General features: G+C 34.5%; 1 protein-coding gene across 1 annotated transcript in view; it reads left to right on the top strand.

The window, feature by feature from the left end:
• The window catches only part of Kif4a (kinesin family member 4A), a 119139-nt gene that overhangs the window by 73052 nt on the left and 33522 nt on the right, over window positions 1–12565 (top strand). Inside the window, exons 16-18 of the mRNA XM_010632162.2 lie at window positions 1521–1624; window positions 2811–2955; window positions 3861–3971. Coding sequence (XP_010630464.1) covers window positions 1521–1624; window positions 2811–2955; window positions 3861–3971 — 360 coding nt within the window. The remainder of the gene's footprint in view (window positions 1–1520; window positions 1625–2810; window positions 2956–3860; window positions 3972–12565) is intronic.

Raw genomic sequence — 12565 nt, forward strand, 5'->3', positions numbered from 1 at the left:
ATTTTCTTTATTATTATTAATAAATTTAAATATGTAGAGTAACTCTAAAATAATGAGTTTGATTTTCGGCACTTATACTTAATTGGTTCACTGCATTTCTTGGAAAATAGCTCTAGCCTGTTTAGAAAGCTTTTCTGATATAGCGCTACCTAGCCTTCCTTTGCTTCTTTGTGTCAATCCAGTACCGATCTGGGGCCTTTATACAATCTCCTTTGTTGCCAACCACTCATCAGTCAGTTTTTTATAATCTTTTTTAGTTATAAGAACAAAATGGAACCTGACCATTGGGTTTTCTCAGTCTTAGAAATTACTAGATTTCAGTTTCTACAATTTGTTTCCTAAATGTATGCAGAACTGTAGTTGCTATTGATTGAACAGGTAATTTTAAAAATTCTGATTTGTGTGTAGCTGTACAATTTATAAAATATCTTTAACTTTTTATCTTAATTGATCTTCCCTGCAACTCTGTGAGGTAGGCACTTTTGGATTTTTTTTTGTTTGTTTCTTTACAGTATACAGAATTGAACCCAGAGCCTCATGCATGCTAGGCAAGTGATCTACCACTGAGCTACATCCCCAACTCTTTTTTTATTCTGTTTCATTTTGAGACAAGGTCTTACTAAGTTGCCCTAGCTGACCTCAAATGTGTGATCTGTCTGCCTCGACCTCTCAAATAGCTGGAACTACAGGTGTGGCTAGAACTACAGGTGTGCCATCACATCTGGCTTAAGTTACTGATAATTAGTGATATAAATAGACAAACTCTTAAAAGGCCTAAGGACTACCACTAGGTCCAATGATTCATTAGAAGCAAATAGTCATAGTTAAGGTGTATCACACATAGTCCAAGTCTGTAGGAAACCAAGTACAAGCTTCCAGAAAAATCCCCTCACAATGAAGTCACACAGGAAGTCCTTCATTCTTCTACCAAGGGGTTGTCATCATGTGTGAAATTTTCTGTACCAGGGAAGCCCTGTTAAGCTAGGAGTCCAAGGCTTTTACCAGGAGTCGGTCACATAGGTATTCTCTACCTTGTACGCACCAACATAGACTCCTAAAAAGAAGGCAAGCATTCATAGTAAATCACATTGTTTGCACAGTTTAGGTATTAGTGAGCCACTCTTATCAGTGAGAGAATGGCCGGAACCCTACCAAAATTTAGTTCCCACATACATGCCAAGACCCTACTTTACAAGCAAGGGTTTTTAAGGATAGCAGTCATCAGCCTGGTATAATTAACTCTTTTCTGACAAAAACTAAGGCCAAAAGTGATTTTTCATAAAATACTTAAATAAGACAGCAGGTATTATAGTTTAGACTCAAACCTAGGCCTTTGGATTCCAACACCATACTTTTCCTGCTACATAACTTTAATTTCCATTGAATCAAGAGCCAGTGTTTTTAGGGTGCGACTGAAGTGGTGAAATTTAATTCACAGTTCCTTGAGGCATAGAATGTTGAAGTGATTTTCTTCCTTGCTATATAATGCTTTATTTCTCTTTGACCTATAATCTGTCTAGGATAACATAAAAAATCTAGAATTGGATGTCATCAGTCTGCAGAAGGAAAAGGAAGAATTGATTCTTGAACTTCAGACAGCAAAGAAAGATGTCAACCAAGCCAAGTAAGAATAAAGTCAATGAAAGTTAAGTCCCTAGTATGTATAAGGATCCTTAGATGGAATAGAGAAGTAAAAAAGCAGTTTACTGTCCCAAAGCATTTAAATCTAGTGTGGGAAGGAGAGAGACCTAAACATGAGAAAAATTAGGTAATTACGATTTTAAAATAACATTCAGGAAAACAATAAAAGAATGCCATAACATACTATATAGTTAGTAGCCAAATAAATTTCTTAGGCAGTAAATGGATATGTCAATTGCATCTGAATGATCAAGGAAAGAGTTACAAAAAGTTAGCATGGGGATGTGTTTTTAAAGATTATCAGACCTACTAGACAAAAACAGTTTTCCTTGCACCTTCTTTGATGATAAATTAGCTTGTGGTCACATATTAATGTCCAGGCTATTGATTAAAAAAATCAATCTAACTATTCCTTATTCTTAATCAGTTAAGAATATCCTCAGTGACTCTGTTTTATATCTCTATTAAATTGGAAGCTCATGTTAAAAAGTTATACTGAATGTTTACTTTCTGTTTAGGTTTATGTGATAATCATCAGAATTATTCCTTACAGGTAAAACGAAGTGAACAGTCTCAAAGAACCATTCTTTTGACACATATTGGTGGCAAGGAGTATATTAAAGCAGTTCATTGTTGTATATATTATATTTTTTAAATGTCTGGGTCTAGTATGAAGCTCTCACTATTGACAGCTTTGGTTGTTTGGACAGTATTTGTTGTTTTAAAGATAACTATATATCAAGGTTATGAGACTCATTGAATTTTTTAACTATATAAAGATTTTATTTTCGCCTTTTTTATTAGTATATGTTTTCAATACATAATAATTAATTGTAGGGAATTGATAAATATACATAGGAAATCTTGATCCCCCTCCAGCCTGTCTCCCCCATCCCAAGATCCCCTTCCCATCTCTACATAATCTTTTTCTGTTTCTATTATCTTTTATTTTGCTGTTTAAATTATTTGTACTTTTGGTTTCTTATAGAAGAGAAACCATGTGATATATAACCTTCATTTAACATTATGGTCTCAAGACGCATCTATTTTCCAACAAAGGACTCAAATTTATTTTTCTTTGTGGCTAAGTACTCCGTTGTGTAGGTATATCACATTTGGAGTCCAGCTCTGTTGCTGTTAGTCTTCACTCCTATTGCGTCTGTGTTTAGGTTGAGTGAACGTCGTCGCAAACGTCTCCAAGAGCTAGAGAGTCAAATAGCTGATTTGAAGAAGAAACTAAATGAACAATCCAAACTTCTGAAACTGAAGGAATCCACAGAGCATACTGTCACCAAACTGAACCAGGAGATACGGGTAATAAACTCTCATCCTTGTATTTACTGCATTGGAACTTACAGATGAAGGTCTTCCATTTAGAATTATACCATAGATGTTCTTTCAGATGAGAAAGTAGTAAGCAGAACAATAATTTCAAAAGTGAGTATTTCCACAAATATCTCTTTGACAGATATTGTGTAGGTTATCATCTATAATCTGAATAATAAAACCATGCTTTGATATTCAATTTCTCTTTTTATTTTTTACAGAGTTCAATGTTAGATTCTCCAAAATGAAAAGACAAAGGCCCCCCCATTTTGAGTCAGTGTCTCAACTACTGTCTATAGTCTAGGCAGGCTATGGAACTTGCTATGTAGCCCAGGCTGGCCTCAAACTCATGATTCTCCTGTCTCGCCCTCCTAAGTGCTGGGATTACAAGCATGCCCAGCAAGACATCTCAGTATTTGGTGATGATATCCTGATCACTTACCTTGAGCATGTAATTTTATAAAATAGTAGCAAAATGATAGATACCTAGAAAATATTCTCAGTTATTGAATATTCAACTTCTAACATCTGCCAAATGGTGGTTATAAGTCACTTGCACTGAAACCTTTGGAATATAATGGTTCTTGGGTGGATTTTTCCTTGAGACTTAGTAAATGTTTTCTTGAAATTTCATTTATATACTGTGAATTTAGGGCTGTTATTTAGCTTGTAGGTACATTTTTCTTTTATTTCTTCAGAGTGTTCATTTGTATAGTCTATACTTGGAAACCTTGTGGTAACAGAAAGAGGTATTGCAAGCCTACTCAGAAAATCTGTTGGTGGCCTTCTCAGCTTAGCTCTAGGTTTTCTTCTTAATGGTAACTTTATCCATCTGCACATAAACCTAGAATAACATACAGATGACTAATACTTGTACTGGCTTGTTTTTACAGATGATGAAAAGCCAGCGAGTACAGTTAATGCGTCAGATGAAAGAGGATGCTGAGAAATTTAGACAGTGGAAGCAACAAAAAGACAAAGAAGTGATCCAGTTAAAGGAACAAGTAAGTAGTGAAAACTTTTCAGAAGCTCAGCTGATAAATTCTTCTCTACGCTGATTACAAATATTAAAGATTGTCTTCAAATATCTGGTTATAGCTGACACTGACATTTTCATGAATTTAACAGCTTGATACTAAATGTCTACTATGTGCAAGGTATTGTCTACTAGGTACCATAGGAAATAGAAAGTGGAACAGTATGTGAGCTCTGCTCTTTGAAGAAGAAGGTAAAAAACATAAGCATGGATTTTTATAAAGAAATCTGGGTTTTATGAATGGTATAAAAATAGTATCTCAGAGAAAGGAACATATACTTCAGTTGGAGTAACAACATGATGGTGGAACAGGCCCTAAAAAAGAAAAATCATTTTGATAAGATAAGTACGGATGTTCCCTCCCAGATAGGCTGAACAGCAGGAACAATGACAGAGGTAACAATTTTGTAGATATGTTCAAGAAACAGTGAGTGGTCCAAGAAGGATGAGGATAGCAGTAGAAGATTTAGTTGGAAAGGCAAATTGAACCTGTATTGTCAAAGATCCAAGAAATTTGAAATTTAATTTGTTAGTAATATAAAGGCATTTAAGGTTTTTGAGGAACAAAATTAAATCAACACAATATCTAAAAAGATATGTCTAGAAGTAATATGTAGAATGAACTGAAGTATTGAGAACCTAGAGACTACAGGACAGGGAGATCTTGTATGATCCAGAAAGATTATAAGGGCCTGAATTAGAGTGTTCTTGGGAAGCTCACTGGAAGAAACACTGATTTGGGCAAATTTCTAGAATTGGCCAGAATTAATGTATTGGGTCAAAAGATAAGGAAGGAGAGGCACTTTTACAATAGCAGCTTGAGGATCTTTATGGATTCTCTTTCCAGCAGAACAGCCACAACAGTAAAAACAAAAAGTCTCTGGAAACTCCTGCGGGCATACAGCAAATGAGACACTTATTATTGAATGTTTGTGAAAACAACAAGAATCCATGGCATCCGAGCTATGACCCCTCATCCCTCAGCTCCCAGTCTGTGTCTCAGGAGGACCAGACCTATAGCATTTTTCATTTCCCATAGCTTCTTGTTGCTAAAGTTCTATTTTAGGCAGTAACAGCTAAGAAGTCTGGCACCCTTTCTTTCACAAAATTCCCAAGCACTGCCCCTACAGCAGAAGGCCAAGAATACTGAACTCTGATCATCCAAATCCCTCTAATCATAGGCTGTAGATTTCATGTCAGGAGAGGCAAGCCAAGAAGAACAGAGTACTGTATACCAGCCCCTACTCAGAACCCTACTTACGGAATCATCCCGAGAAGTAAGATGCTGTCCCCACACCCAGGCACCAAGTAGTAGTGTAGAAGTTCTGCCTAGGGGAAAAGCAGGCCATAGGAATAGCCACAGAAATGTAGCCTTTCCTAAAGTGATTGACTGACTGGAGGTATAATTTGGGGAACTTCAACTCAAAGGTTGTCAAAAACAAAACTTGGTGAGTAACTAAGGGAAAACTCGTAACTCTGTGAGAGCAAGTAAAACAATAGTAAAAATATTCAAAGATATAATGGCTGAAAACTTCCCAAATTTAATGAAAAACACTGTATCCAAGAAGCTCAATGAACTCTAAGTAGAATAAATGGGAAGAGATCCACACCCAGACATATCACAATCAGAATGTTGAAAGGCAAAGACAAAAACTTAAAATCAACAAGATAAATAATTCATACCTATGAAGAAGCACCAATAAAATTAGCAGCTGAAATCACATGAGAAACAATGGAGGCCAGAAGATTTAGTGAGATAACATATTCAAAGTGCGGGAGCAAAATATTGTTACCAGGAATCTTTTTTTTCTTTTGTAGTGGAAATCAAACCCAGGGCCTCACATTTGCTAGGCAAGTGCTCTTACCCCTGAGCTATATCCTCATCTCTCACCAAGAATCTTATGTGTAGGAAAATTATCTTTTAAGAATGAAGGCAAATAAAAACATTCTCAAATAAACAAGAGCTAAGAGAATGTATTACTAGCAAACCTGCCTTACAAGAAATACTAAAAGAACTAACTAAAAGCACGTGATGCTAGGCCAGGGATTTAGCTCAGTGGCACTGTGCCTGCCTCGCAAGCAAAAGATCCCGAGTTCATCCCTGGTAACAAAAAAAAAGCATGTGATGCTAGAGAGTAACTTGAATCTGCACAAAAAACAAAGAGGACCAGTAGAAGTAATTATGTAAGTAATTCCAAGAGTATAATATTTGTTTTCCTTTCTTCTCATTGATGTAAATAGCAGTTGTATAACACTATGTGTGTGCGTGTACATATAATTTATAGGTCTATAATATATAGAAATGCAATATATTTGACAGTAACAGATCAAAGGAGGTGAATGGAAACAAAGTTGCATTTAAGAAAATATCTGGTAATATGAATACACAGGAAGAAATGAGAAGAGTCAGAAAAGGTGAATGAGAAAGTCAGTATAACAAATGATAAATATGTACTTGCTCCTCCTGTTTTTTCTCTTTTCTTAAAAGATATAAATGTTAAAAATTAGTAATTACATTAACGTATGAGAGTTATTTATAGATGTTGTGTGCATAACAATAGCACAAAACTGGGAAAGAATAGGCTCATACAGGAATAATATTTCCTTATCTCACTTATGATACTTAACACAATCAAGAAATTTAAAATCATATCCATGGGCCAGGGATTTAGTTCAGTGGTTCCACCGCCTGCCTTGCAAGTGCAAATTTCATCCCCTGTACCACTAAATAAATAAATAAATAAATAAATAGCAAATCATATCCACTAGTATGGTTATGATTTAAAAAGGAAATAGTAATAAATGTTTCTGGAGGTGTAGAGAAATAGGAACCTCATATATTGCTATAGGAATGTAAAACAGAATAGCCACTTTGAAAAATAGACTCCTTAAAAGGGTAATAGTTCTTAAAAGGTTAAACAGTTACCATATAACTTAGATACTGTGCTACGCTGTCTCAAAACTTTTTCAATATGTATGCTAATCTGTTTCATTTATTCTACTTGTTTCTCTTAGTTCATTGAAAAGAAAATATTGTTCTATTGTCTGTTTCTTCTTTGTAGGAAAGAATCTGTTTTGTCTATCTTGTAGGCTAAGTAATTACTTTGAAGATAGTGATACACAGTGTATTAACTTTCCTTATTCTCTTACTATTTTGTCGTAAATTTTTGTTTTATTTTCACACAAAATTCAAGAATTTTGTGCTAATAAAGATTGGACAAAAGATAGGATAAATGGCACATCTGTGAGAAATCACAATAAATGTAAAAAACATTTTTTAAAAAAGAGAAACTGTGCTTTTAGGTTTATAATCAACAGAATTGAAAACATGTTTACAAAAATCTAGTATGGAAATGTTCATAGTAGCATTGTTCTAACACCCTAAAAGTGGGAACAATCTAAATCTTCATTGACCAATAAATGGATAAATAAAATATGGTATGCAATAAAATATTATTTGGAATAAAAAGGAATGAAGAGCTTTTATGTGCTACACGTTGATGAACATTGAAAACATTACTAAGTGAAGAAACCAGTCACAAATAATCATAGTGTATGACTCCATTTATATGAAATGTCTGGAATAGGCAAAAAGATTAATGATTGCCTAAGGCTGTGGGTAGAATGGAGAGTTGGATATGGGGCTTCTTTTCAGGGTGACAAAAGCATAGTATTCTAAAGTTAGATTGAGATATTGCACAACTTTATGAATATACTCAAATTCATTGAATTATACATTTAAAATACATGATATATGAGTTCTATCCCATGATGTTTTTAAAACAGCATGAGATGTAGGGCTGGAGGTATACTAACCCCAGGAGTTAAATCCTTCTACATTACTCCTCAGGATTATTAAGGAATGTTCTTCAGATATACTATGGTTTGACAGTCAGAAGACTATCTAAAAAGATATCTAATTCTTCGTTGGAAAAAAAAAGCTTCATGAACACACTAAAGCATCTGCCAAAAAGAGGACTTTAGGCAACTTCATGATGAAACTTCTATGATTACCTTAACATCTACTTATAAAGAAATTTTTAAAAATGAAGGAAGCTCATAAGTACATTAGTTTCTCCTCAGTGAAAAGTAAAAATAATGATATATATATATGTATATCAGAGACAAATAGTATATTACAACCAAAGTTAAGTTCGGAATACTTTGAAAGAGACCAAACTTAGAACATACAATTAATTTCGAGAAAGATGTGGAAGTTAAAGCTTGTGGAAGATGCTAGGATTGGTAGGTCTGCAAACCAAAGTCCTCTGTGCATCAAAGATTGAAGAAGCTAATCCAATAATCTGAAAGATGTAGACAAAATTATATAGAATACTAAAGGATATGTACTTCTGGACTGTGTGCCAGAAGAAAAACATAAGCTGTTAGTGGCATATGCTACTGACCTAGATTGCCAAGGTTCACCACCACCTCCCATTTTCTCAGACCCCACAAGAAAAAGTAATTCTGAATACACTTTCACAGGGATAATCTAATTCAAAATGCTAACATAAGCAAATTCTCCAGGTTTTAGATAGATGTATATTAGTCAAACTGTTGCAAAATGATCTGAGAAACAAACATCTATGAAGTTTCCAAACAGAATACTTTGGAAATACTTTTATGTGTGTATCATAGTTGAAATACACTCTCACATATGGCTATTTCTAGTAAATCTAGGGCTGGGGATTTAGCTCAGTGGTGCTACTGCCTGCCTTACAAGCACAAAGTCAATCCCCAGTACCCCCCCAAAAAGCTTTAATTCTAGTAAATCTAGTAAATTTAAAGCTTGAAACTAAGAATATCATCTTTTTATGAGATGTGGAAGTCTGTAACTTTTGGTGATGTTCTTCCTAGCAATATTGTACATAGAACACTTAAAGAGCATTTGTGGTTTGAATTTGCAAGATGCAAGTATTAGACTTCAAGAAAATCTAAGCTGTGATTTGTTTTGCTTTTATAGTTCTGGAATTTGAACTCAGGACCTTTGTACTAAGCTACATCCCCTCCCTTCCTTCCTTCCTTCCTTCCTTCCTTCCTTCCTTCCTTCCTTCCTTCCTTCCTTCCTTCCTTCCTTCCTTCCTTTCTTTCTTTCTTTCTTTCTTTCTTTCTTTCTTTCTTTCTTTCTTTCTTTAAATTTTGAGGCAGGGTTTTGGCAAATTGCCCAGACTGGCCCCACACTTGTGAGCCTCCTTCCTCATTCTCCCACAGTGCTAGGATTACAGGCATGTACCATTATACCCAGCTCTAATTTTTTTAAGCAATTAAAACACTGAAAGTTTTTATTTTCCAGAGGCTAAGATTATTGTAATGTACATGCTTTTAACTTTATCTCTAAAGAACTGTTAAATTTTTGAATTTATATGCTTTGATTGTCCCCTCTGAATTATAAGACTCATCTTGTTGTTTAGCCCAAGAGAAGATTTATTTAGCAATTTCTTCTCATGTTTGGAACCACAGTTATTAAGGTATTGGCCCAAATGGAACTGCTGGTGAAACATTTTATTTGTCATGAAGTGATCTTTATCAATAATGTGGATTAAACAAATTACCTTTCTACGTGTTCACAGTAAACTATATTCTGAGCATTTAATTTTAAGATATTTTAATGTTCAGTATATATTTGAACTACAATAAAGCAATCCTTTTTTTTTTTTTTTTTTGGATACAAGGTCTCACTATATAGCCCAGGCTGGCCTCAAACTTAATAGTGTTCCTCCTGTCTCAGCCTCCCAAGTGCTGGGATCATAGGCGTGCACCACCATTCCTGGCCCATTTTATATTTAAAAGATGTTTAAGTATAAAAGTTTTATAGAGCAAGTAACTAAGCTGATTTATATAGCATATTGATCGCTCCTATGTCATTCCCCCATTTTAAATTGTACCAGTAAATTGGACATTTTAGGTTCATAGCATAAGAACTGGTGTGGGTGTGCCCTCAGAAAGAAAAGAAAAGAAAAGGAAGGGGAAGGGAAGGAAGAGAAAACTTTCTAATAGTTAAGGAAAACAGAACATACTCCCATTTTTTTTTCATTGAGTTTATTGGTATTTTTTAAGTATACAGTGCAGTCCCTATTATTTATATTAATGTAGTCTTGCCAGCAGACACTTGTGTGAGATACAGAGACCCATATAATCCCTATCTTTTATGAATGACAATGGAAAGTGCCAGTGAAAATAAAAGGAAGCAGCCCATATGTACCTTATAGAAAAAAATTGAGATTATGTATAATAACACCCAAAGAAGACCAAAAATAAATTATTGCTCTCTCTAACTAGAAATTGCCAGAGGCTATTTCCATGTTTGAGTCAGGTATTTGAGAAATTATATTAGTATTAAATTTACTATTTTTTGTTTATTGGAAAAAGTAAATCACTTTTTACGTACTTATTTGTATAAAAAATGCTATACTATGTCTTGCTTTTCTGTCTCGTGAATTTAAGCCAACATAGTCATATTTATTTAACTTAATATTAAAGAAAACGTATTTTCCCTTATTTAAAATTATTTGATCTTTAATTTTTAAAATAAAAAGAAGAGTATTAATGTGACGATTAAATGTCTAATCAGAAAACAGATTGTAAGTCAAGGATTAAAGAACAAGATCTATGATAAGGTATGCTGTCTACCAAAGGTACATATCAGAATCAAAGATACAAAAAAATTTGAACGTAAAAATGTAAGAAGAGATCTACCATTCAAACAACTGTGAAATCTGAAGCGGCTTTACTAGTATCAAACAAAACTACTTTAAAACACAAGACTATTACTAGAGATAAGAAGGGACATTTTATAATGATAAAAGGATCAGTCCGTCAGGAAGATATAATAATTCCAGTCCAGTCATATGTAACACAATAGTGGTGATATATTCTGAACAATGTATTGTTAGGTGATTTTATCCTTGTGAACATCAGAATGTATACTTACATAAATCTAGATGGTTCAATCAACAGACACAGGAAACACAAAATATATGAGGCTGCATACTTTATAAGAAGGATTGCACTTCAAAATAATAAAAAGTATAATACAGTAATTACATAAAATAGCACAGACATTTATTATCATTACCAAGTATTATGTACTGTACATAATTGTATGTACTATAGGCTTATATAATTGGCAGCATAGTTTGTTTACATAACAAAACATGAGGATAATGTGTTGCGCTATGATGTCACTATACAATTGGAATTTTCCAGCTTCATTATAATTGTGTGGAGCCATATATAATCATACATGCAATCTGTCACTGAGCAAAATGTTATATGGTACATGGTTGTATAAATATACATGTATACATAGTAACAGCCCACAAATATAGGAAGCAAACTCTGGCTAAATGAAAGGAGAAATAGACAAATCAAGTTATATGTAGAGACTTTAATAACTTACTTTTCTCTTTTTTGGGGGGGGTACCAGGGATCAAACTTGGGTCCTTGTGCTTGTGAGGCAGGCAGCAGAACCACTGAGCTAAATCCCTGGCCCCAACTTACTTTTCAATAGTGAATGGAACAGATAGGCACATGATGCTCAAGGATATCAAAGATTTCAACAGTGTTATAACCTAGGATTTTCACATCTATCTTCATAAGAAATACCAACATGTAGCTTATATACTGTACTAAACTATAAACTTAGACTTAACAGGCATCTATGGAACATTCCAATTAACTTGAGCAGGCCATATATTCTGCTCAAGTGCACAAGGAACATTCTCCAGGATAGACCATGTGCTAGACAATAAAACATGCCTCAAATAAATTTTTAAAGATTGGAACAATACAGTCTTTTCCAACCACAATGGTATGAGATTGGAAGTCAGTAGAAGAAAGGAATTTGATAAGTTCAAAAATATGAGGAAATTAATATAGTTCTAAATAAATAGTGTGGGGGGGATAAGCCACTGGAAAGGTAAAAAAATACATTCTGATGAATGAAAACAAAGATAACATACCAAAACTTATGGGATGCAGTGAAAGCAGTATTTAAAGGGATTTTATAGATGTAAATTCTAAAAATGAAGAAAGAGCCAGGCGGAGTAGCTCACACCTGTAATCCCAGCTACTTGGGAGGCAGGAACAAGAAGATTGCCAAGTTTGAGGCCGGCCTGAGCAATTTAGTGAGACTGTTTCAAAAGAAAAGTTAAAAGAGCTTGGGCTGTAGCTTAGTGGTAGATGGTCCCTGGACTTCATCCCTAGTATCATCCCACACACACACAAAAAGATAATACACCATGACCAAGTGAGATTTAGCTAAAAAATGCAAGAAGACTTATTTAACACCTGGAAATAATACAATATACTGCATTGGTGAAATAAGAGACATGAATCACATAATCCTCCAAATTGACAGAGAAAATGTATTTGACAAAAATCTAACACTCATGATAAAACCACTCAAGAATTAGAAATAGCTGGGCATGGTAGCGCACTCCTGTAATGCCAGCACTCGGGAGGCTGAGGCAGTAGGATCGCTGTGAGTTCAAGATCAGCCTGGGCTACATAGTGAGTTCCAGGTCAGTCTCAACTACCTAGTGAGACCCTGTCTGAAAAAAC

This window comes from Fukomys damarensis, unplaced genomic scaffold (genome assembly GCF_012274545.1).
Source record: "Fukomys damarensis isolate Sample0158 unplaced genomic scaffold, DMR_v1.0_HiC HiC_scaffold_39, whole genome shotgun sequence".
Lineage (NCBI taxonomy): Eukaryota > Metazoa > Chordata > Mammalia > Rodentia > Bathyergidae > Fukomys > Fukomys damarensis.